This window comes from Haliotis cracherodii, unplaced genomic scaffold (assembly GCF_022045235.1).
Source record: "Haliotis cracherodii isolate W230 unplaced genomic scaffold, xgHalCrac1.p SCAF_4, whole genome shotgun sequence".
Taxonomy (NCBI): domain Eukaryota; kingdom Metazoa; phylum Mollusca; class Gastropoda; order Lepetellida; family Haliotidae; genus Haliotis; species Haliotis cracherodii.
The window spans coordinates 30,548,971-30,576,485 of record NW_027266297.1 but is presented as its reverse complement, the minus strand read 5'-3'; the positions used below and the strand labels follow the sequence as shown (position 1 = coordinate 30,576,485).

Sequence of the window (27,515 nt, the reverse complement as noted above, 5' to 3'; positions counted from 1 at the left end):
TACTGGCGTCAATGAAAACACATGCTGACAGTGAAAGACATACATATATAAAGTGACACTGATCAAAACACAATAGAATCATGAGTGAGTAAGTCTAACGCCGCTTTGAACAGTGTTTCAGTCAAGTTTTGTTTGTTAGTTGTATAACGCCTCACTCAGCAATATTCCAGCTATATGGCGGCGGTCTGTATATCGAGTCTGAACCAAACAATCCAGTGACTGACATCATGAGCATCCATCCATGCAATTGGGATTCGATGACATGCATCAACCAAGTCAGCTGACCTGACCACCCAATCCCGTTAGTCGCCTCTTACGACAGTGGAACAGATTACCATTCACATATATGAATAGAAACACTGGTGCCCCTTTAAGGCCCAAACAGGAATAATAATAATAATAATAATAATAATAATAATAATAATAATACATGTAAATTTCAACCATGCACATGAATATCATCCCTAAGATGTACATTTTGTTTTAAGTGCATCAGTGTGCCGTTGTACAACGCAATCTTTGCGCTAAGGTGGTCGTAACTCCCATGCCTAAGCATAGACTTATGACAGTCACAGTGCTAAGGTAGTTTTGTACAACAGCACCCAGGTGGTTACAAGATGTGATCGCGTTGACTTTGTGTCATTGTACCCCAAATGTTTGAATTGGTGCTCAGCTATCAATCACTGGTTTGCCTGGCACAGAACAGCTTGATCCCGTGAAATAACTGGAATATTGCGAAAAACAACATTCACCTACTCAAACTAGTGAAAACAAACATAAAGTTAAATTTGTGTATCTTCAGAAATTATATTTTATTTCACTTGACATTATGGGTGTCAGTTGGTTTAATGGAAAAATAAAAAACTAACTTTATTTTAAAACCGAGGATGTACACTTCCTGTACAGTAAAAACCTTTTGTCTATTGAAGTGACAAGTTAATACTATTTATCAAACATTTTCATTGCCAGAAATTAACCTATGACTTTGAAAAATTGATGTTACAATTTCTCGTTCATTTTGCTATTTTGTAGTTTTTTCTTGTCATTTTATTTTTCAAAGCGATGTAAACAGAATGAGCAGCCAAATCATTTTTTAGACAGTTTAGTCTTCAGTTATTGCCTGGTACAAGACTTTCACCTCTGGCTGGTCAGCCTATAAACTAGGGAATAAGGAGTAGCTTCATCAGAGCTGGGACTATTAAGTTACAGCACAGGCGTTAAAACAATCATAGTCTAGGTGACAAGGCCAGAGCCCCGTCTTTGCCAGGAGTGGAAGGACTCTTGTAAGTCTACAGTAAAGTGGTTATAAAGATATAACACAACATAAATCTCCATAAGGTTATATCAGCACACACAACTAATTCTCATTTCTCAACTGATTTAATTTCTACATGATTGAAAATGTTAAAGTTTTTTTTTATTCAGTGTGTTTTTAACAATAGTGACACCAAAGTATGTGATATAACAATTTTTTTGAAAAAAGGGCACAAACTAATATTGATGCCTTGTTGAAATGAATTTATAATTTTGTTCATCTATCCACTAAAATAGACATAATAAAACATGGAGACAGAGAGAAAGGAGTGAGTGAGTGAGTGAGTTTGGTTTTACGCCGCTTTTAGCAATATTCCAGCAATATCACGGGGGGGGGCACCAGAAATGGGCTTTCACACATTGTACCCATGTGGGGAACCCGGGTCTTTGGCACGATGAGCAAACGCTTTAACTACCAGGCTACCCAATCGCCCCCAGAGAGTGAGTGAGAGAATATTGCTTAACGCCGCATCAGCAATTTTGCAGCTATTCGCGGCGAGACCGCCCCCAGAGAGAATATGGGGACTCAAGAACAATCGTATATGAAGAAAATGAGCTCCCCTTTTCATGCATACCTTGCCAGATATCATCACTATTTGATACAGATTTATAAACACATGCTCATCATAGAAACGTTTTTGTCACTTAAATTACGATTACTTTTTAGTTTGATTATGAAATAGGCACACAATCACGTTAACTGTGCAAGCTATGTAAACAGTTTTGCTGAATATCATTGAAGTGTATCATGAAATGTCTTAATGGTTAGTATCGAACTCCTCATGAAACTTCTCATCTAACTCCTCATCTACCCCGCCCCAAGCCATAAACATCCATTGGAAGTAAGGTATTAATGTATCTTAATGTAGACACAATACTGAAAATGAGCCTAATGTCTGAAAATTTAACACATTTTTACTTAAGTCGGGAAGCAATAAAAATATACACCAAAACAGAATCGCATGATTATCTTTCAAAGTGAAATAATCGATTTATTTGAAATCTAGCGTTAATCCACACATTTGGCTGAAACGTTTTATCTGTTTTTAAAGCTTGACATAGTATCATCTACGAGTCAGCATCACGCAACACAAACCAAATACATCCTCCCCAGAGTCGGATCCATTACAGCAGCAGCGTTCTGCCTCTCGCCTCTCCCTCCTCCCCATCTCCCTCCACCATCACCAAGACCATGATGCAACCACTAGTTTTAATCATCACCCAGACCATGGCACAACCACTAGTTTTAATCATTCTAAAGCCTATAATTACACAAGGCAACTAATTAAGACCTTAGTTGTTGTTTTTTTCTTTTCCTTCAAAAAATAAAACAAATCATGCCTTGGGAATAACTCATTTTCTTAAGTACCGGGGTATGTGAAGGTGAGGCGATGTGCAATGGGGTTTAATGTCGCGTCCAAGTGCATTGCACTTATATAGCGACGTGCATGCACATGTGTGTGTATGTGAGTGTGGCTGCTTGTGCTAGTCCAGACTCGTGCCGATGTATAGTGCTAGCACACTGAGATACCATGCCGCAGTTTAACATGAACACCCCACTCAGACTCAGTTTACAGACTCCGAGCCGACCAGTCCTTGTTTTAGCCCCTTAATGCTGAGCGCCAGAGAGGTACAAGAAGTGCCATCTTTTAATGTCTTTTGGTATGACACAGCCAGGGATCGACCTTCCGACCATGGAGGTGGTAATTATGTGAAGAACTGGAAATTTTAGCCTTTCAATTGAAACCATACTGTTTTCCCCCACACTAGTTTTGGAAAATATAAGATGAAAAACATTTACTTTCCAAAACATAATTTTGAAAGCTCTTATGCAAAACATGTCTGTATACATAAAATCTACAGATGTAAAACAGGAATTCAAAATTATAACACATTTAAAAAATAACATATTTTATAAAAACAAATTAAAATTAATCAAACATTATAGTTAAGTAGAGCTATAATGTAATAATAATAAAATATTTCTAGTTTTTCGAGACATTTTTTTTAAACAAAATTCAAATATCTTCTCATGATATTTAAAAGAACCGCCAATGTTATTATTCACACGACACATTTATGATGTTTGAAAGTTCAAACTTAAGGACCAACATTCTTTGTCATACTGTCTCAAGTGCTTGAATACTTTCCCAAGTCATATTACAACAGAAACTTGTTTTTGTCAATTTCACTTTGTAATTGGACACCAAGCTTACATTATGTATTTGTAATATCACACACTTAAAAGGTAATGTCAAATTATCTGACACATATATCATCCACCTGAAGTTTTTTACATTGAAACTTGAAGAATATAACTTGCTGCAGGAATTAGATTTCAGATTGTTTGAAATGTGATCTGACTAAATACACTGCAATCTTTCTGATTGAAAAAAAATGAATTTTTGCCAAAAGAAAATTTATTTATTTCTCTCCATTTTATCTGTGCAGTTCAAACCTTAAGTGTTTTCTGTATGGCTGTTGTTGCGATATGTATCTATATATATACTCTACAGCTGTGTTTAGCAACTTAATCTGAATAAAAGTACATCCAATATCTTAATGTCACAAAACAATATGGTAATTTTATTTTTTGTGAACTGAAGACTTCCTACAAGCAATATCCTTGAAACTTATGTTGGCAGAATTTGGCAAATATGCAAATATTTTGTTATACGTCCACTTGATTAATACAGTGACCTTTAGATAAGTCCATAGTTTGTGTGTACTGTGCCAGCAACAGTTTCCGTTATCAATGCGCTGTGATGTCAACTTTTTATCAGTGAGGCGCTATGTTTGTACGCCTTTTTCAAAGCAATATTTCAGTCATATTAGACAAGTCGACAATAAGAAAGTGGGAAATCAAACCCAGGCCTTCAGCATGGTAATCTAACACTTGTACCACTTGGCTAACCCTCAGACTAGCCCATTACTACAGAAGTTCTTTTCAACTGAAATATCCTCTCACACGTTCATGAGAAAGTGTTTAAGATTATTCAAGAATCTTTTGTATGCTGAAACTAATCTAATTTGATACCCAATAAGTTTTTTTTAACAGAAATTTGTTTTATTGTTTTATTTTCAGATTGTGTGAGTGAGTGACTTTTTACAAATTGAATCTGTTCTGGCTGGAGACTGGTTATTCTCTTGCGTTGATGTTTTATATTTACTGGTAGTTACATCATGGTGTCTGAAGAAAGCTCAATATAACACAGACCATAAAAATTTACTGCTTTGGCACTAAGGTGCATCAAAACCGACGACCAAAAGTCTAATCTGAGATTCAAACCCACAACCTACAGACCCTGGTTCAATGAGCAGCGACAGAGTATCCCTTGGCCACTGGCCATCCATTAAGAAGTTTGTCGGTTTGTTTGTTGTTTAACGCCGCACTCAGCAATATTCCAGCTATATGACGGCGGTCGGTAAATAATTGAGTCTGGACTAGACAAACCAATGATTGACATCATGAGCATCCATTCACGCAATTGGGATACAATGACATGCATTAACCAAGTCAGCGAGCCTGACCACCCGATCCCGTTACGACAAGCATAGTCACCTTTTCAACAAGCATGGGTTGCTGAAGACCTATTCTACCCTGGATCTTCACAGGTCCCACCCAATAGGATTGAACAGGGTTGGGATCTCAGTGTTATAATTGTTGTAATTCCATAACATGCTGGTAGAACTATGAGTGAGTGAGTGAGTTGGGTCCAATGCCTCTATGAACAGTATTCCAGTTATGTCATGGCGTGTCTGTTTGATTTTGGAGGAAAGCTTTAAGTTTATGCACCTAGAAACAATCAGGGCTAGACAGGATTCAAACCCATGATCATAGGTTCCGGCAAAGTGAACTGCGGCGCCATGTCACCTAGAACTATGAAAGTTATTGCACAAAGGTCGTAACTTTTATAGCACTTTAATCGTATTGGAAATTGGATTTAGGCCGTCTTGCATATATTCACAATCTCAAGATTGCCTATTTGCTGTGATTGTGAACTCTGTTCAAGGTAAATTTAAAACATATTCACAGAGTTCACAATCACAGAAATCACAGCCTTGTGACTGTGACTGTTACCTTCAGAATATCACAATTATTTCTTGGAATCAGTTGTCTTGACTACATTCTTGAACTGTGACTATTACCTACAGACTATCACAATTATTTCTTGGAATCAGTTGTCTTGACTACATTCTTGAACTGTGACTATTACCTACAGACTATCACAATTATTTCTTGGAATCAGTTGTCTTGACTACATTCTTGAACTGTGACTGTTACCTACAGACTATCACAATTATTTCTTGGAATCAGTTGTCTTGACTACATTCTTGAACTGTGACTTACAGAATGCGACAAAGCAGAGCACGATCATCTCCTTCCAGGTGTTGTAGAGGTCGCTGAGCACTTTGTGGAAGGTGTCGCTGCTGTTCAGGAAGTTGATGATATTGCCCAACACCTCCTGAGGCAACGTGGACAGCGGCGACGGAACACATCGATTCAGCAGAGGCACACTGGAACACACATAGGTGAGTGACTGAGTGAGATAGTTGGGTTTAACGCCCCTTTAAACAGTATTCAAGTCATATCACATTGTGTCAGCATGTCTGCAAATAATATATACTGCAAATCACAAAGGATGTAAATAAATATTACTGAAAAGTATGAGTGAGTGAGTGACTTGGGTTTAACACTGATTTGAACAGTATTACAGTTATATCGCGGCGTGTCAGCCTGATGTGGGAGGAAAGCCCGAAGTGATGCCAGTCTCAGATGTTTACTGCTTTTGTGAAACCCACAAGCGCAGTATGGTGCTGATAAACCAAGAAACATAATCAGGGCGAACCTGGATTCGAACCCACAATCATTGATTTCTGGTGTATCAAAGGGAAGCAGCTCTGTACAGCGAATTACGCAGCCTTAGATGACAGGGCCACCCATGCACCCTCAAACAGGTGAGATGACAGAGAATCAGTAAACCAAGGTTATTCCCCAACTCTACTACTGGAACACAACCAACTGATACATACAGAAATGCCCTGCTTGTTTCAGTACATACAATAACAGCCATATTGGCCAGCTCAAATCCTGCACTGGACATCAGGTGCTTCTATATGATGTGGTAGATTTGAGCATATTATGGAGTGAGTGAGTGAGTGAGTATGGTTTCACGCCGCTTTTAGCAATATTCCAGCAATATCACGGCAAGGGACAGCAGAAATGGGCTTCACATATTGTACCCATGTTGGGAATCGAACCCGGGTCTTCGGAGTGATGAGCAGACGCTTTAACCACAAGGCTACCCGACCGCCCTGCATATTATGGACAGTCGATTAATAAATGGAGATATATCCTGCTTATAAAGTATATATACAATAAAATAAGTGTGTAAATAGTTTGTAAAAACATAAATTGACATTAACAATTCAAACATATGCATTAGGAGATCAACTCTGCATGCCACATGCCTCAAACGAAGATCAATGAAGCATCTACCCAGGCTTAATAATACTGACCTCTTTTTAACTGGGGTCATGGGGCAGGGGCCATGGAGGCTCTGTAGACGCTCAAGGTTTTCATAGTCGTCCTTGGTGACATCGTATCTGCACAAATGTGACCCCGTTGTCTTGGAGAAATGTGCCACTTGTCTCAGGTCATCCAGGTCTTCATGGGGACACTTGTTGACACATATCCTCATTGATTCCTTTGGGTTTTTAACATCCATGAAAAACACATACCTGTAATGTGAATAGTGAGTGAGTGAGTTTGGTTTTACGTTCTTTTAGCAATATTCCACCTATATAATGGCGGGGGACACCAGAAATGGGCTTCACACATTGTACCCATGTCGGGATTCGAACCTGGGTCTTCGGCGTGACGAGCTTTAACCACTAGGCTACCCGACCGCCCTGTAACGTGAATACCATTAATTAGTGAGTGAGCATGGTGTTAAGCTTCTTTTAGCAATATTCCAGAAATACCATAGCAGTGGACACGCCCGCGAAATTGGCTTCACACATTGTACGCATGTTGAGATTCGAACCCGGGTCTTCAGCATGACCAGTGAATGCTTTAACCACCAGGCTACCCCTCCGCCCCCACATCACTATTAGTATTCTCTACAGTTCATGATTCTCATCGACACACTTGAAAGGATGTTGAACAGGAATTTAAGAACAAAAATCATCCACTGCGAAATGTCTGTACCATTAACATCAAAACTTTGTAGGTTGTCTGTTTTACTCACACGCCGGTCCAATGAAGGCTTAGCATAAAACAACTGCTAAAGGCTAATTTGCATATCACATGATCCAACTTATCTCTTGTTTGTAAACAAACATGCTTATCCTGAAATCAGAGGAGGCTGGCCTAATGATAGCCTTTCAGTGCACATTACTTATTGGTTTGTATAACTTTATTGATATCTCACTAAAACAGCAACAGTGAAGATCATGTTTGCTTGTTTGCTTGTTTGCTTGTTTGTTGTTTAACGCCGCACTTAGCAATATTCCAGCTATATGACGGCAGTCTGTAAATAATGGAGTCTGAACCAGACAATCCATTGATTGACATCATGAGCATCGAGCCCCGCAATTTGGATCAATGACATGCATCAACCATGTCAGCAAGCCTGACTACCCGATCCCGTTAGTTGCTCTTACGACAAGCATAGTCGCCTTTTACGGCAAGCATGGGTTGCTGAGGACCTATTCTACACTGGATGTGAAGATCATGACACTATATCTTCATATATCAAAATGACTGAATCGCTAATTTTCCATAGGGCTTCCTTGACAGCACGTGGAGCCATACAACCAATGCAAGCAGATGCTAAGTACGCACATGGAAATAGTTATTCAAGTTTAGGGATATTTTCTTAATGAAAGTAAATCATTTAATGACATATGTTTATCTAACTATGTACACTTTTCAAAAATGAAAAGGATGAAAAATGAATGTAATTCATTTTCGGTTCATGGAAGCATAAACACACATACATAATGCTTGTTCAGCCAATATATCAAATGCAGTGGAATCACTTGTGAATTATTTATTTAGGTGTGGCTATATGCTGTCCTTTCCAATAGCCGGCTAAGACACTGACAATGAGATTTACACATTGTGCTCAAGTGGGGAACTGTACTGGGTATGGCAAGCAAACGCTTCAACCACTTGGCTACTCTACCACCAATGACCAACGATGATACAACAATTATATTCAGTTGTTGATATGGAGCTAGTGGGTGAGTGAGTGGATGTGATTTGGGCCTGTCATCAACTACAGGAGAGTGAGTGAGTGAGTGAGTGAGTGAGTGAGTGAGTGAGTGAGTGAGAGTATGGTTTTAAGCCGCTTTTAGCAATATTCCAGCAATATCACGGAGGGGGACACCAGAAATGGGCTTCACACATTGTACCCATGTCGGGAATCGAACCCGGGTCTTCGGCGTGACGAGCGGACGCTTTAACCACTAGGCTACCCGACCGCCCCCTACTCATGGAGAACCGAACCTGGGTCTTCGGAGTGACGAGCAACTGCTTTAACCACTAGGCTACCCAACCGCCCCCAACTACAGGAGAACATGTACTTTAGGGCTATAGGTTGTAGAGCCCATACCAGGCAAACCTTGTTTAACGCCGCACTCAGCAATATTCAAGCAATATGATGGCAGTCAAGGTAGGAGTGAGTTGCGTTGAACACCACTATGAACAGCACTTCAGTGAGTGAGTGAGTGAGTGAGTGAGTGAGTGAGTGAGTGAGTGAGTGAGTGACAGTCAGTCAGTCAGTCAGTCAGCCAGTCAGTATGGTTTTACGCCGCTTTTAGCAATATTCCAGCAATATTCCAGCAATATCACGGCTGGGGACAGCAGAAATGGGCTTCACATATTGTACCCATGTCGGGAATCGAACCCAGGTCTTCGGCGTGACGCTTTAACCACTAGGCTACCCGACCACCCCTACACCCCTGTGAAGATCCGTATTACCAGCAACTGATTCTTGTCATAAGAGGCGACAAACTGAATCGACTTATAGGATCGGGAGGTCAGGCTTGCAGACTTGGTTGCATGTCATTGCATCCCAATTGTGTAGTACAATGCTCATGATGTCAATCACTGGACTGTCTGCTCAGAGCTGATAATTTACAGACTGCTGTTATTTAGCTGGAATATTGCTGGGAGCAGTGTTTCCTCCCGCAAACAAACAAACAAAACATACATGGCTGAAGTCTATCTATTAGAATTTCAAGCAGAAACAATCCAAGTCAAGATTGACCTTGAGCAGCAATAACACCAGCAAACCCTAGGGAAACATTACCATGTTTATGCTTTCACACCACAACGACATGTTAGATGTATCAAGCCATGTCCTTAAAGACCATGATTTGAACATGATACTGGTGAACTTCCATCAACATAAAGTCTTTGATCCCTCGGTCGAGAGACATGTGGCTTTAATTGGCCAATAACACAATAACCTATCACACATTTAATACGAGATGGCGGTTCTTTGCATGTAGTTATCCTTTCTTTGATATGGCCGTTGTTCTGTCGCTGTTGTTAATGCTGACTGTTGTTTTACCTGCTGTTGTGAGCAAGTTTCAGGGATTTAGCTATTTTGCACAGCAGGTTGATTTTGTATAGGTTCCAGGCTTTAATATCCAACATCTGTTTACCTGATCAATTCCAGTCAGAATGCACAAGGTGAAATGTGATGGATGCTTGCACATTTCAAACAAAGAATATTGACAGTTGTGACTACAATTATTCTTTTGATTAAATATTGATTTATTGTGAAAATGAACAAACTGCTTATCAGTCAATAAACTCTTCTATCATACTCAGTGTATCAACCTAAATTGAAATATATTACACACAATTAGGAAGAAAAGATATGGGTATTATTTGTTAATTTCAAAATGAAAACATATGGCTGTACCAGCTGGGAAAACTCAAGACGCATGAGCAATGAGACCACGGTGTACGTTATCAAACATATTCTTTGAATCATATTCAATTTATCAAAGAGTAAGATAATAACAACAGAAGCTGGAAGAACTTATAGAAGATGGATATTGTAGATCTTGAAACAGAACAGTTTTTAAGACAGTGATAAATATATTTAGTTGCTTATCTGCACAAGACATCACATTCGTTTCATGTCTTTGGGCATAATAAGTAGCTACAGATACACTACTTCACATCATATGAGTGTAATGAAAGAGTTGCTTTTATACAGCTACAATCACAAACATTTACCTTCACAAGGAAATGACTAAACATGACAGACAAACTGTTTACAGAAAGTTCTATAATATATATAATAATAGTTAAGCGTTTCACAAGTACAGATGTGTTGCGAATCATTGGAAGTACTTTCGAAAATTAGAGCATTTTGAACTTTTTCAAAATTGTTCGTATTTACAAAGCAAGTGATGGAAAAGGTTTCCAATATGGCCGAGAAAAATTATGTTTTCAATTACATGCTTATCAGAATTGGACTGGTAGGAAGGCGATATACTGTTATCAATACAATAAGTGCCTGGGTCTCAGAGGGTAATTAATGGGGGTGGTTATTGGGAAGTTATCTGAGATTAGGTGTCTCGTTTAATATATGTGCAGAGTCATTCCAAGTATTTACTACATACCATTATATCCAGTGATTTAAATGATACTACTGCAAATACTCGTATCATCCTTTAATCAATCATTCTAGTTATTTTGACACATTTATTAAATATATTCAATTCTGGAACTGAAATAAAAAGTATTCGCCGGGTATGGACAGAGACAAAGATGGGTAGTGAGAGTCATGCATCATTAAGTATTGTAATGGGAGGATGATTAAGACAGGTGCTAATTTTTCATAATGAAAATATCCCTAAATGCCAATGTCGTTTAAAATTGTGTTATCGGATGAGATACATTTCATAGCAACATGGGGATTCTGGGTTAGAAAAGAACCCCAGCAACTTATGCTGGTTGGAGTGAGTGTGTGTGAGTTTGGTTTAACACCGCTTTTAACAGTATTACAGTTATATCGCGGCGTGTCAGCTTAATGTGGGAGTAAAGCCCGAAGTGATGCAGGTCTCAGACGTTTACCACTTCGGTATAACCCACGAGCACGGGTATGATGCTGACAAACCTAGAAACATAATCGGGGCAAACCGGGATTCGAACCCACAATCATAGGTTTCTGACGCAACTCTGCACAGCGAATCGCGGAGCCTTAGACGACTGGGCCACCAGTGCCCCTTGCTGGTTGGGAGAGGTAACTAAATGGATCAGGTTGTTGGACTCGGTGACAGTGACGTGGCTGACAGTGTGTCCTCATACCCTGACTGAGTGGATGGCTGTTCACACTATCGATCACTAGAGTGTCCGTCTGATTGTGGCATTTAACAACAAAGAAACAACAACATTTCATATACTACTCAAAAGAAGTTAAGGATCATCGATTCTTTCATATTACAATTGTTAATCTGCCCTGAAATGAGAGATTACCTTTAGCAATATGAAAGAATCGGGTGATCCTTAACTTCTTTTGAGTAGTATATGTATGATATCACTAAACTATGAGGAAACAAAGGGAAGTAAATTTAAAAAGTCAACATTAGAGAATAACCAGTCTGGACCATCCGCTGAAAGATTCCATTAGTGTAAGGCACAATAGCAGTGATGACACCTAAACTACAGAATCACCATCCATTCACACAATTTGCATAAAAATGTATGTGTTTGTTTGCAACCTCCCGCCACATAGCAGTACCAGTCAAGATCCAGGTAGAAAAGGTCTTCAGCAAACCATGCTTGCCCTAAAAGGCGACTATGCTTGTCGTAAGAGGCGAGTAACAGGATTGGTCAGGCTCGCTGACTTGGTTGATGCATGTCATCGTATCCCAATTGTGTGGATCGATGCTCATGATGTTAATCAATGGATTGTCTGGTCCAGACTCGATTAATTACAGACGACCGTTATATAGCTGGAATATTGTGGAGTTAAGCTATAAACAACAAACAAACAAACTCCTGCCATACAACTTGACCAGACATTCACGTGACGGATAAGTAAGGACTTGGGATCACATCTTCTCTTCTTGACTAGAGCACAACAGAGGACACAGTATGGATGAGAAGAGGACAAAGCCACAAACTGAGCATGATACTGTTCCAATCAATACCTAGTCTAACAGAGATACAACATCATCACCTATTCAAGTTCAAAGTAGGCTTAACCATCCATTTTTGTCTCCGGATCTCAATTCTGTTTGCTTAGGAAGACCAACATCGGCACTGTTGACCTACTCTGCCCTGGATGATGTTACAGGATGTTAAGACCTATAGAAAAACGACCTGCTGACACTTGTACTGGTGTTAAGTGTGCAGGAGACATAGTGGATTGAAACCAGATCCACTTTGGACAAATGCTGCTCCGGTAACTGAATCAGTTGACTTATCACCTCATTAACACACAGTTACGTGGAAGCAGAAATGTCACTATGTCGCAGTGCTACCTAGACAGATTTCACCTTCAGCTCTAGACAAAACTGCACTACATAACTTTAAATCTTTCCCGTTTCGAACATCAATCACTATTAGCTGTACAGATCATGCATATAAAAGCTCTCTACTTTTGCGGTACAATCCAGCATGCTCTTTCTGCCAAGATTTCAAAGAGTGTCATACGATTCTTGCTCAGAAGTTGTTTGATCAAGGTTACAACATTCATGGCCTCAGTAGAGCTTTCAAAAAGTTTTAAGGTGGACATGTGGAGGACATTTCTAAATGTGAAGCATCAGTGACAAAAATGATGTCTTGTGATGTTTGACTTGCCTTTGCATGTGTTTGTGATGGGTGCCACCGGTGGTGCAGGATATGCTCACTTTTTCGCAAACACCTGGTACCATTACTATTTGATAGCGATTCATAAACACATGCTTGTGATATATAGTTGGAATCGTACAATCGACTCTGCTTTATGCAGAGATTTCTATTGGAAATGGAAAGGGTTTTATTGCTTTATTTCTAGTACTGTGCATACAAGTCAGGGCCACATAGTCAGGAACCTAATTCCAAACATACACCTTTCTGCTTAGACAATGCATGCAAATAATCAACTACAACAAAATAACAACTATGACAGTCAACTCCCAGTCACCTACCAGTAGGAATTAATGCGTGCCAAGTAACACAAGTTCATTATGTGTTCATTATGTGTGTAGAATCCAGAGTTATAAATATTGACAATTTGCACTACATCATGTCATATTTTCATGAAATAATTAATTTAATAGTGAGTGAGTGAGTGAGTGAGTTGGGTTTAACGCCGCTTTTAACAGTATTACAGTTATATCACGGCGTGTCAGCTTTATGTGGGAGGAAAGCCTGAAGTGACGCAGGTATCAGACGTTTACCACTTCGGTGAAACCCACGAGCACGGGTATGGTGCTGACAAACCTAGAAGCATAATCGGGGCGAACTGGGATTCCAACCCACAATCATAGGTTTCTGGCGTGTCCAAAGGACACAACTCTGCACAGCGAATCGTGACTGGGCCACCCGTGCTCCCCCAAGAACATGAGAAAAACACAAGATAATATGGATGACCTTAAAATACCTTGACAACATTATTGCTTTGGTTCAAAAGAGTAAGTTAGGCCTGATATAAACAGCACGTATACAGTTTTGTGTGTGTGTTTCATGAGTAAAGAATACCAGACATAATGAACTGATTTTTACAATCCCTTGATGTTTTCAGTCCCTGAGCTGATGATATTATACTTAACAACAAATACATGAATGTCAGTTGGGTCAGTCCACTGTCTTTGATATGGAGAGGAGACCAGACAGCATATATTCCACTGGTCACCTGCTCATACTCAGCAAACTCCTCACACTGACATCTCATTCCATAGTCCTCTTTACAGAGAATCTCACACTGCGGGGAGCTTTCAGTAGTTTTTCCATTTCTTTCATTGATTTTCTCAACTCTGATATATGAGTAATCATTTATGACTTATGATTTTAAATATATATAGTAAAAGCTGCAACTAAAATAACACGATATTGGAATATAATATTCCCGATAATAACATAGTTTCAGATAAAATAATTTCCGATCAAAATCCTTTCAAGTTGAATCATTGGGTAAGTTTTAAACGAATCACTGGTAGATACCAAGAAAAACATGTGTACAGCTGATTACGGTTTCCGGCTTAGTTTATGAGAAAATACACAAGGTAATCTTAATCTCTACATGTAAAACAATGCCTAGCAGAACAGAAAATACAATTTAAATGGTAAATCTGGTTATTTTTTATCTCAAATTTCAAATTTGTACTGACTAAGGTTCTTATCACCCTTTCGTTTACCTGAATTCGCTGAAGGGGTTCGGTGTAATTGTCTGCGCATAATACTAAAAAAAAACTTTGTTTCCAAAATACTTAATCCCCTAGAGGGGGATGCACATTATACCTGGGTGCACACTGTACTGAAGAAAATACGGTAATCATTATCAAAGTTTCACAAACCGTGTGTGTTCCTGTGTCATACTTGATTAGTATCACAAGAATACTGGCAATGTATAATTAGTCAAAACTGATTTTGATTCAGATGTGTGTCACTGCATCTCTCTCTCACGCGACTGAAAAAATGAGGGTGTTGCTTGCGCGAGATTGCAGGTGATGGACAGCCATTTGGAGACTGACACCTGTACGACATCAAATTTGTTTTGATTTTCTGAAAGGTTTCAAACAACTTAACACCCTACGGCGTAATTTCTCGAGAGACTTCTGCATTTACACAAATCATTCTACTTACGATTTTCCCTTCAAGTTAAGTCCCGAATATTCAACATGGGGAATGGCCTTGTCTCGGTTATCTTCGTCGCACGTATTCCCATAACTGTCGTAGCCGTACGCCAGGCGGAAGGCATCACCTTTTGTTATCGAGAAAGCCGCAATGAAAATCTGCAATAAAAACAGAAAGCATTGAATTAGGATCTTAAAAGTTTAAAGGTGTTAATGGAGGACAGAGTAGATAGAGCGTAGGTAGAAATTACAAACAGACTATTTGGATTTGATTTGTGAAGATCCTACCCTGCTGTTACAAAATATCTATTTGGATTTGATTAGTGCCGATACCATATTGCATTCTACAATTGGTTCAGGAAACACTCGGCACCATGGCCTCCAAGACAGACTGCAATTAAACATTTATATCTCCTCTCACATCCACCAATTCTTAAGTGAATGAGTTTGTCAAGCCTAAGACAGCCCGGACACTGGGATCAATGGAATCTTGTTTTCCCGAAATATCTGTAATAGGACCGCGTTTACTAAATCCTTTTGTAATTGACAAAAAACACATGGGTTTATATGCTGCTGTAACAAGGCTTTGTGATACATAAGTTGGTTAGTAACATAAATTTGTTCAAAGGGGTTTGGGAAGCGATTCAATTTATGGAGATTGGAAAATTTAGGACTTTTGAAGAACTGCCTGGATTACACTGAAAAAGGTCAACATCGTGTTTGGGATATGACCTATACTGTGTGTTATGAGGTCTACAGGGTTTGAAGGGTAGGCTACTGGTGATAACGTTCACTTGTCTGAAACAGAGACTGAGTTTGATACCATGGTGTTACAAACTGTGAACATAATACTGACAGTGTGTATCCAGGTTATAGCTGCACAAGGCTATATGCATTCTACATGCATAATAACTGAGTAACAGGACTGGACGCAAAAAATACATACTGCAAATCACATGGGATGTAAATAAGTATGAGTGAGTGAGTGAGTGAGTGGTGTGTGTGAGTGCAAGTGTTGTGTTGTGGCGTGGCAGGGTGGGGGGGGCGTGGCGTGGCGCGAGTGTGAGTGTGAGTGTGTGTGTGGTGTGTGTGAGTGCAAGTGTTGTGTTGTGGCATCAGTGAGTGAGTGAGTGAGTGAGTGAGTGAGTGGTGTGTGTGAGTGGTGTGTGTGAGTGCAAGTGTTGTGTTGTGGCGTGGCAGGGCGGGGGGGGCGTGGTGTGGGGCGAGTGTGTGTGTGTGAGTGTGAGTGTGAGTGTGTGTGTTTGTGTGTGGTGTGTGTGAGTGCAAGTGTTGTGTTGTGGCGTGAGTGAGTGAGTGAGTGAGTGAGTGTGTGTGTGAGTGTGCAAGTGTTGTGTTGTGGCGCGAGTGTGTGTGAGTGAGTGAGTGAGTGAGTGAGTGAGTGAGTGAGTGAGTGAGTGTGTGAGTGAGTGAGTGAGTGAGTGAGGGAGGGAGGGAGGGAGGGAGGGAGCGTGCGTGCGTGCGTGCATGTGCGCGCGCGTGCGGTGTGTGTGTGTGTGTATGTGTACTGACTCCAAGCTAAACAGTCCTTGTATGTCGGAGTGCTAGGCAGGGTAACAACAAGTGCCATCTTTTAAAAAGACATTACAGCAAATTCATGTTAAAATTCACAATACAAACTATTTAACTCTTTATTTAAATAACCATGACATGAACATTTAAGTTTTCTAAAAGCTACAGTGTCCCAGACAATATCTACCAGCACAAAATAGCCTGAGTTTCTATTCCCAGCTTGAGACTAGAGATCAAGAGACAGAGACCCTCTCTTCTCCACTGCCGTCAGATGGGTAACCTCGGACTCGTAATGAAAACTACTAGGTGTTTTGAACTAGACAACTGCCATGGCCAAGATCAAAGTACATAGTCTAAGCATGTCAATTTCAAGCCTTTAATTGTTAATGGACTCAATTTACCCATCAGACTTAATCAATACATCAGGTAACGCCACTGTCTGGCTAGGTGTGACAGGGATCTGATATGTTTGTGGTCACCTTTCGTAACCTTTGACATGTTTATTTATACATGAAACATTAACTAATAAAAGCTTTGTGGCCAAGATGTATAGGGAATTATCATGCTTACCTATTGACATGTATTACTTCCGTACAGCGTGGGTGCAAGTAGACTTACACAAGTCTCTTGGGAAATAATCATTAGTTTAAATTATGATTCCTAGATTATATAAATAATGAGAACAGGTTGTCTTTTATAAGGATAGAATTACTATACATCCATGAAATTTTAAAAACTTTTAAAATTTTTTTTAAAAAAACTTTAAAAAATGCCCAAAACAAATATTTGTTTTTTTTTATGGATGGATTCCCAAAGATGGTGACACTGAAAATCTATAACTAAACATATTAAAGAGCAAAAAACATACAAACTCCATTTATTTGAAGATTCTAAAGCATGAGGTAACAACTGGCTCATTATCCAATGAGGGAAGCGACTTATGACATTAAACAGGGCGTCAACTCATCAATAACTCACAGTCTGCTGGTTCAGGTGTAACAGCCTCATCACCCGTGGTAATTTGGAATTGATGCCGTCAAAACCATAACGTAGTTCCGCTCATGAAACATGCATCAAAGGGACTTGCTTTCCTTTCTAATGACCTGACAAGGGTGTTTCTGGTACATATTGTATCACTATCTCTCAAATCAAACAATCATATCTACAAAGGGTATCTAGAAAGAGTTAATCCTACATTTTAATGACGTAATAACTGTAATTGAAAATGTTCTTCAGGTATCAAGTATTAATGAAGGCTATTTACACGAATTTGATGTAGTAATGCTAATGAGAGCATTTCTTAAGGTGCTGCAAACAATCAATAAGTGCCTCATGATATATTAATGTGATAATACAATTACTAGATAGTACTAGATAGTACATAATAGAATCATCAGTCATTACTGCTTTAAGTCACCTAGCTTTGTCAAGAAACGTTACAAATCTATTAATCAGCATTGAAGTCATGTCCACAATATTAATTCATACTGTCTTAATAATTAAATTCCTAACAAGCTCAAAATATGCCATGATATTGTTATTCTGACATGACCATGACAAAAAAACACTGAACGTGTTTTACACAATGCCGAAAAACTTAAGTACAACAAATATAACGTATTTTTAGTGTTTTCATCTTTTTGTATTCTGTTGATAGCCTAAGGATCACACTGGCAACACGTCAACCCAAGCAGGAAGGAACCAGGAACAAATCCTTTTGTCTTTGAACAGCACCTGCATAAACCATGCCACACTTGTACTCTTCTGAGAAGTCTCATGCCAGCGGCACCGAAAGCAAATGTTGATGTCAGTAAGATTGAGTTGTCAGAAGCAGTGATACTTCATCACGGAAATATGGTGCAGTAAGGGCTAAGGAATGCTGAGACGAGGCTATGACATTTCTCCTCCTCAGAACTATATGCATCATCTTAAACGAAATGTATGATTCAACCAACTTGGATTTACTTACAGGAGTGAAATTGACATAAGTAGTCACATAGGACCTTTAATAATGACTCCAACTCAAGTCTAGATTGCCTCAGCTCCTGAAATTTAGCATTGTTCTGGGCCCCATTTTGAATTAATTTATATTTCGTAGATATGTATTTTTAAATAAAACAACTTTATTTCTGGGACTAAATGTTAGTTTAGGCCTTTTCTATGATTGAAAATATCTAAGTTTTGAACATAACCACTGTAGCAGCCCCTCCACCTCTGATAAAAACATCACCTAAATCAAGACATACACATAACAGGCATGCTGTTCATATGAAACTGCCAAGAATGATAAAATTAGGGTGAAGGTTTTCATAATTGATGACATCTTTCAGGAAAACGCCAATTTCAACCATTCTTACGTTCATCATTCATTGGATGCACCTTTTATGAAATCTTAGGGATGATATTCATTAGCATGGTTGAAATTGAGAGGTATTCTATTTATTCTTGTAAACTGCCTATAAACATGTCAGCTAGCAGGATTACATGCCAAAATGGACGTAGAACCAGCTTAAGATAAGGATTTATGTTTGTTAAAAGAACTGAAAGCTTGCTGTTGTTTTTGAAAATATATTAAAATTTCCATTGCTTCTGATGTGGATGTAGCTGGTCATTAAAGCTCAGCATGGCCTTAACAGATACTTTCAAGAAGTGAAATTTTTTATTTGAAACTCAAATTGACATGACACGTTGAGCATCTTTTGAGCATCTCTCCAATATAGTTGGTTGGTTGGATTGATGTTTAACGCCGCACTCAGCAATATTCCAGCTATATGACAGCAGTCTGTAAATAATCGAGTCTGGACCAGACAATCCAGTGATTGATATCATAACCTCGATCCACCCAATTGGGATCGATGACATGCATCAACCAAGTCAGCGAGCCCGACCACCCGATCCCGTTAGTTGCCTTTTACGACAAGCACAGTCACCTTTTACGGCAAGCATGGGTTGCTGAAGACCTATTCTTTCCCGGAATCTTCACGGGTTCTTCAATATAGCTTATCACAGGTGATTGGTTTGTGAGCTTCTCCTGCTTGCTCAACTCACTGTCTGTTTGTAAACAGTCAGAGAACTACTCACAAACTTCTGTGTTGAACTTAAAGACAGAAACAGAAATATAAACATGGGAGAATTGCCAGCCAAAAATATATCTACAGAAGCATGTTATGTTTGGGCTTTCCATATTCATAAATCAAAATAATTTTCAAATTAGCTGAACGGTGACACTGTATTTAGAACATACAGATCTGAACTCAATGACAGGAATGCAAACATTTAAATATCTTAACTCAAGAACATCTCTCACAAAGTCTGTAAACCATGTTTTTGCTTTTAATATCCATATGTCATAACTGTTTTGACAGAGTCATCCAAAAAAGTAATTCCAGAAAAAATGTATAATCTAAACACATGGACAGCGAAACACACAAATATTAGTGTGTGTATAATCATGAAAACAAATGGCATGGGTACAGCCCTGTTGGTGTAGGTTCAACAACATCTGGGCATCGTTTTGATGATGAGACAAGCTAGGACAGGACGAAGAACAACGTCAACATATATCATAAGAAACATCACCCAAATGAGCCAATCAAGGAAAGAATGCAGCTAAAAAACAACCACATGCTGCTAAACGTTTTTGTCGACATGATCCGGAATTTGCGACGTCCTTGGCATCACTGCTACAGTAGTTAGTAACGACACGAAAAACAATGAACAGATGCAAAAACTATCACTTGAAAAACAGATGTAGTCCAAGCACTTGAAGCTAACAACACACCCTTAGTGGCGTCTTCCACGAATGTTGCAATCACTTCATCTAATTGTAGTTCAGATAGCTTCTAACAGTGTCCGTTTTTCTCCATTTTGAAGGAAAAGAATAATAAATATCGGGCCATGGGAAAATTGGATCTCCACCAGGAAAACGTGATATGTCTGATTAGCATCATGGGCTGCAGAATACTGGGTAGACTACTCCATGTGAAGCATTAGTGCTATCACACTGTTGTTTCATGCGAACTGATTACTGGGAAATTAACACGTCTGTCTGTCCCTATGATCCACCGTTAAGAGGGTTTATCTGTATTTCACTATTAAACACCATGGTTAAATGTGGGTAGGCAGCTGTTTAGTACCAGGGTGTTCATCTGTGTGATGGTCTATATCTAATGATAACCATACACTATCATTCATATTAGATGTTTTGCATTCATTTGTAATGAGGTGAGGTGAGGTGAGGTGAGGTGAGGTGAGGTGAGGTGAGGTGAGGTGAGGTGAGTATGGTTTTATGCCTCCTTTTGTAGCAATATTCCAGGAATATCATGACTGGGAACACAAGAAGAAGATTCTGGTTAGAATAGGTCTTCAGCAACCAATGCTTGTCTAACAGCCGACTATGCTTGTCGTAAGAGGCGACTAAAGGGATCTGGCGGTCAGGCTTGCTGACTTGGTTGATGAATGTCATCGTATCCCAATTGAGTGGATTGGTGCCCATGATATCAATCACGGGATTGTCTGGCCCAGACTTAATTATTTACAGACCACTGTCATGCAGCTAGAATATTGCTGAGTGCAGCATTAAACAAGAAACAAATAAACTTTAACCTCTAGGCTTCCCCGCCGCCCCGAGGTGAGGTGAGGTGAGGTGAGGTGAGGTTTAATGTCCCGTTTAAGATTATTGCAATTATAAGGGGTGATGAAGACTAGTGAGTGAGTGGGTTTTTAACTCCGACTGTGTGTTGAGACAGGAGATATATTGTAGTGATTCATCAACCTTAGATCAACTGTATCCACCAGTACACACTATCCACTGGATATTCCAGACGAGAAGGTTTAGCACTAGTAACTGTGTTACTTATATGTGTGCTGGGTATTGTAGCACATACTGACATGTGATGAAGGCAACATAAGGCTGAAGCTTCTAATCTCAGTGTGGTAAACCCTTTCAATATATATGAACACATCTCCACACCTCCGATACCAGCACATATACCACCACTGCCGATACCAGCACACATCTCCCCATCTCTGATCCCAGTCCACATCTCCCCACCTCCGATCCCAGTCCACATCTCCCTATCTCTGATCCAAATCCACATCTCCCCACCTGCTATCCCAGTCTACATCTCCCCACCTCCAATCCCAGTCCACATCTCTCCATCTCTGATCCAAATCCACATCTCCCCACCTGCTATCCCAGTCCACATCTCCCCACCTCCAATCCCAGACCACATCTCCCCATCTCTGATCCAAATCCACATCTCCCCACCTCCAATCCCAGTCCACATCTCCCCACCTCCAATCCCAGTCAACATCTCCCCATCTCTGATCCAAATCCACATCTCCCCACCTGCTATCCCAGTCCACATCTCCCCACCTCCAATCCCAGACCACATCTCCCTATCCCTGATCCAAATCCACATCTCCCCACCTCCAATCCCAGTCCACATCTCCCCACCTCCAATCCCAGTCCACATCTCTCCATCTCTGATCCAAATCCACATCTCCCCACCTGCTATCCCAGTCCACATCTCCCCACCTCCAATCCCAGACCACATCTCCCCATCTCTGATCCAAATCCACATCTCCCCACCTCCAATCCCAGACCACATCTCCCCATCTCTGATCCAAATCCACATCTCCCCACCTCCAATCCCAGTCCACATCTCCCCACCTCCAATCCCAGTCCACATCTCCCCACCTCCAATCCCAGTCCACATCTCCCCACCTGCTATCCCAGTCCACATCTCCCCACCTGCTATCCCAGTACACATCTCCCCACCTCCAATCCCAGTACACATCTCCCCACCTCCAATCCCAGTTGTGTAAACTCTGTGAATATGTCTGTAGACATCTCCCAGCTTACAGCAACAAGCAGCTTAGTCAGAGCCTCTTCTAGATCACAGGGACTTTGTATCTCAGCCCAGACACACAACCAGACACCTACCATTCCAGCCCAGAAGAGGAAGAAGACGAAGAGTGCCAGCATGTCTGTACATCCTCGCTTCCGGGTCGGACTGCTCAGTACCCCCTTCTCATCCCGGTAATCCTGAAATGAAGAATAACAGAAAACATTAGACACATCACTATGTCATTGAAGGGGCAGTGGTGCTTTCAGAGCTAGGAGACACCACGAAATGGCCTCACTGATGGCAACAACATTGGAATAAGACCTGGGTGTTTGACAATATGATAAAGCTTTAACTATGAACTACTACCTCACTGATGGCAACAACATTGGAATAAAACCTGGGTGTTTGACAATGTGACGAATGCTTTAACTATGAACTATTGCTTCACTGATTGCAACAATGTTAGAATCAAATCTGGTGTTTGACAATATGACCTATGCTTTAACTATGAACTATTGCCTCACTGATGGCAACAACGATGGAATATAACCTGGGTGTTTGACAATATGACGAATGCTTTAACTATGAACTATTGCCTCACTGATTGCAACAATGTTAGAATCAAATCTGGGTGTTTGACAATATGACGAATGCTTTAACTATGAACTATTGCCTCACTGATTGCAACAATGTTAGAATCAAATCTGGCTGTTTGACAATATGACCTATACTTTAACTATGAGTCTATGAAGGACTGGCACAGGTTATTGGGGTAGGTTAGTAGGGTAGGTTATTGGCTGAGGACTTTTGTGGGTTATTGGCTGAGGACTTTTGTGGGCCATTGGCTGAGGACTTTTGTGGGTTTATAACTGAGGTCTGAGTTGGGTTTAAAACAGGGGAGGGGAAAAATTGACAAGCGCTTGTGACAACCTTTACTCAACAACTGTCTTATATAAAGTTCAGCTGTACTAAAATCGATGCCCAAAGATCATGGCTATAGGCTTGTTTATTCAGCAAATACAGCTTTTCAAACGTCCACTTTAGTCCAGATACCTGTCTCAGCAGCAACTGCAGGAACATATCCCTTAACCCAGAAGCATCTTCGCCTCCATCCAAAGAACGGCCCAATCAGAACAAAATACAAAACATATTTTTTTCAAACTTCCCAAACTGTGAACATGAGACTCCAGACAAGAAGCAACACCTACATGCGGAAAGGTTGGTTAACACAGAACACACACATTTGGGAAAAAATGATAAGATAATTATTTTTTTAGGTTAATTTCCTTCATCTGATGAAGCAACTGCGAGGAAGGAGAGAAGAAAGAAGAAACAAAGATAGTCATCATGATGAACGATTGCTTAAATTTAACTTGATAGTGACATGGTTCTCTTGGAAGCTGATGAAAGGAAGAAGTCAAGATGTACTTTCATGCGTCCTGATGAAATTGTGCGTACCCTATCTTGGACAGACTATGTAAAACATTAACCCTTTTATTGCTCCAGAGTATGTAGTACATCTTGTCTTGAAGAGGGACTGTGCTCTGCGCTAGGCGCCATTTCCAACCTTGGACATTGCACTTTATATCAATTGCGAAACTGAGACACTGTGTTCATTGGGTAATTGAAAGATCCATATCCATAATCAAATTTCATTTAGTAGACAAACAAATCACCTGTAAAACAAGTTCCTAGAACTGTCATTGTCCAGAACCTAAACCTTCTTTAAGGCTATAACAATTTGTGTACTTCTTTTACAGATTTCCTTTGTCAAGATGCATGAGGCAAAACAAAAAAGTTGTCAGCTTTGCTTGTGAATACAATTTACTAACATAAAAGAGAAAAAGAAACATAAGCCTATATTCTTTACACATAAAAGAAATATTTGGATATTGTTTTTGCTTTCCAATTTTTGAAAAGGGTAGTCTGCAAAACATACGACAGAAAGCTAAAATATCTATTGTTAAGATAGCTAGGAGACCTTTGAAACATGATGAGAATTAACTTAAAGACATAACCTAATCCTCATATGCATACTTTTATTATGTCAACTGAGTTGATAAACAAATAATGTCTTTGTAATGGCAGCAAGAGACATTTTTGTTTCTTCATGCATTAAGAAATAACTGATGAAGAAGGAGATTCTGCCTATGTTAGGAACAAACGGAAAATTATAGTCAGGAACACGACACCATCACTATTTGTTCCCTGGATACGAGAACAATGTGTAATTTAACAACTTAGATATAAGGTAACACCAGTCTTATTGGCTGAATGAAAGTGATGAGTGATTCTGTGTGAGTGAGTTGGGTTTAACACTGCTTTGAACAATGATGAGAGAATGTATTGTCAGCACATATTTCACACATTAGCTTCCTTCAAATACAAGTTGGAAATGTTTTCTCAAACTTAACATTTCAAACGTTTAGACATATAACATATCTCCATATCACATTTATCTCCATGTCACATATCTTCGTATCACATATATCTCCATATTACATATATCTCCATGTCACATATATCTCAATATCACATATATCACATATATCTCCATATCAGATATATCTCCATATCTGATATATCTCCATATTACATATATCTCCATATTACATATATCTCCATATCACATATATCTCAATATCACACATATCACATATCCTGGTCTAATGCAAAATATTTTAAAATTATATTGAACAATTTCTCTGTGGTAAGCCAGTTGTTGAAAAATGGTATCTAATCCTTTCATTCCAATTGACTTATTTATTTTCAAATTAATGTGACAAAATGGTTTTTTGAGAATTTTGAAAAAAATAAATGTATTTTAATTCTATGTGAAATGACATCTATTTGTGGATGACAAAAATTTTTGAGAGTATAATAATAAAATGATATTAAACTTTTAATGAACCGATCAAAGAATAGTCTTATTTCATAATTCTATAGAAATAAACAGTGCCCCTGCTGATTGCCAAACAATAAAGTCTTCAAAAAACATCCAAAATGTCACAATAATAAATTCTCAAGAATATCAATCTATACAAGTCTGAGCTTGCAAAACAACCTTTTTCTCCTGACATTAAAAGATCACATATTACATTGAAAACAGCACACGAACATGAAAGGTGCATGCATCTATAACAGCACACAACACAGCCCTTGCACAAACAAGGTGAATATTTCATATCCGTACTCTACCAAGCCAGCCGACATATCGACAGTCACCATTACGCTTATTACAAAGCAATGAGTGACAGAGAGTACAACGGAGCCTTGTACACTAGGGCAGAACAAATAAACGCAGTGCATCCCGTTGTGCAGCCAGTCTCAAAGGTTGGATCGGGAACAACAGCTGGGCGGAAAGAGAATGAGGTATATCTTCCATAAAAGAATGTCTTTCGACACTGAGCTTTGTTTACTTGAATGCTTATCAGAAATTCCCATTGTAAAACAAAAACATGGAAAAAATTGGGAAGAGGAGGTGTGGGGGTTTATGTTGGATGGAGTTGATATGTTAACTGTTATTAATCTCAATTTCACCTGTTACTCATAGAACGAATTTAGTTAGATGTTTGGCTACCTGGATGTAAATGTTTCCATTCTTAAAGAAATCGGTCTTTTTGTTCCTAGTCTTTGTTATTTCATCTTATCATCCTTACAACAGTTCCGACGTCTTCACAAAATAAAATCTTTTGATATTGTTCAAAGGTAAAATGAGGCACCCATGTGGGGAGGGGCCAATGAGAATGAGCTTTAGGCGTTGTACCCATGTGGGGGAGGGGCCAATGAAAATGAGCTTTACATCTTGTACCCATGTTGGGGAGGGGCCAATGAGAATGAGCTTTAGGCGTTGTACCCATGTGGGTAGGGGCCATTGAGAATGAGCTTTAGGCATTGTACCCATGTTGGGGAGGGGCCAATGAGAATGAGCTTTACATCTTGTACCTATGTGGGAAGGGGCCAATGAGAATGAGCCTTAAGCATTGTACCCATGTTGGGGAGGGGCCAATGAAAATGAGCTTTACATCTTATACCCATGTTGGGAGGGGCCAATGAGAATGAGCTTTAGGCATTGTACCCATGTGGGGGAGGGGCCAATGAGAATGAGCTTTAGGAATTGTACCCATGTTGGGGAGGGGCCAAAGAGAATGAGCTTTACATCTTGTACCCATGTGGGGAGGGGCCAAAGAGAATGAGCTTTACATCTTGTACCCATGTGGGGAGGGGCCAAAGAGAATGAGCTTTACATCTTGTACCCATGTGGGAAGGGGCCAATGAGAATGAGCCTTAAGCATTGTACCCATGTTGGGGAGGGGCCAATGAAAATGAGCTTTACATCTTGTACCCATGTGGGGAGGGGCCAAAGAGAATGAGCTTTACATCTTGTACCCATGTGGGGAGGGGCCAAAGAGAATGAGCTTTACATCTTGTACCCATGTGGGAAGGGGCCAATGAGAATGAGCCTTAAGCATTGTACCCATGTTGGGGAGGGGCCAATGAAAATGAGCTTTACATCTTGTACCCATGTGGGGAGGGGCCAAAGAGAATGAGCTTTACATCTTGTACCCATGTGGGGAGGGGCCAAAGAGAATGAGCTTTACATCTTGTACCCATGTGGGAAGGGGCCAATGAGAATGAGCCTTAAGCATTGTACCCATGTTGGGGAGGGGCCAATGAAAATGAGCTTTACATCTTGTACCCATGTGGGGAGGGGCCAATGAGAATAAGCTTTACATCTTGTACCCATGTGGGGAGGGGCCAATGAGAATGAGCTTTACATCTTGTACCCATGTGGGAAGGGGCCAATGAGAATGAGCTTTAGGCATTGTACCCATGTGGGAAGGGGCCAGTGAGAATGAGCTTTAGGAATTGTACCCATGTTGGGGAGAGGCCAAAGAGAATGAGCTTTAGGAATTGTACCCATGTGGGGAGGGGCCAATGAGAATAAGCCATTTATGAGTTGTATCCACATGGGAAGTGGTTATCACGAATGAGCTTCACACATTGTAC

General features: G+C 39.8%; 1 protein-coding gene across 7 annotated transcripts in view; it reads right to left on the bottom strand.

The window, feature by feature from the left end:
* Window positions 1–27,515, bottom strand: part of LOC139478555 (choline transporter-like protein 1) — a 260,716-nt gene that overhangs the window by 33,408 nt on the left and 199,793 nt on the right. For all 7 annotated transcript variants that reach the window (XM_071261061.1, XM_071261062.1, XM_071261064.1 and 4 more), the window contains 4 exons: window positions 22,601–22,702; window positions 15,134–15,282; window positions 6,835–7,056; window positions 5,666–5,832 (listed from right to left, as the gene is read on the bottom strand). In XM_071261061.1, coding sequence (XP_071117162.1) covers window positions 5,666–5,832; window positions 6,835–7,056; window positions 15,134–15,282; window positions 22,601–22,702 — 640 coding nt within the window. The remainder of the gene's footprint in view (window positions 1–5,665; window positions 5,833–6,834; window positions 7,057–15,133; window positions 15,283–22,600; window positions 22,703–27,515) is intronic.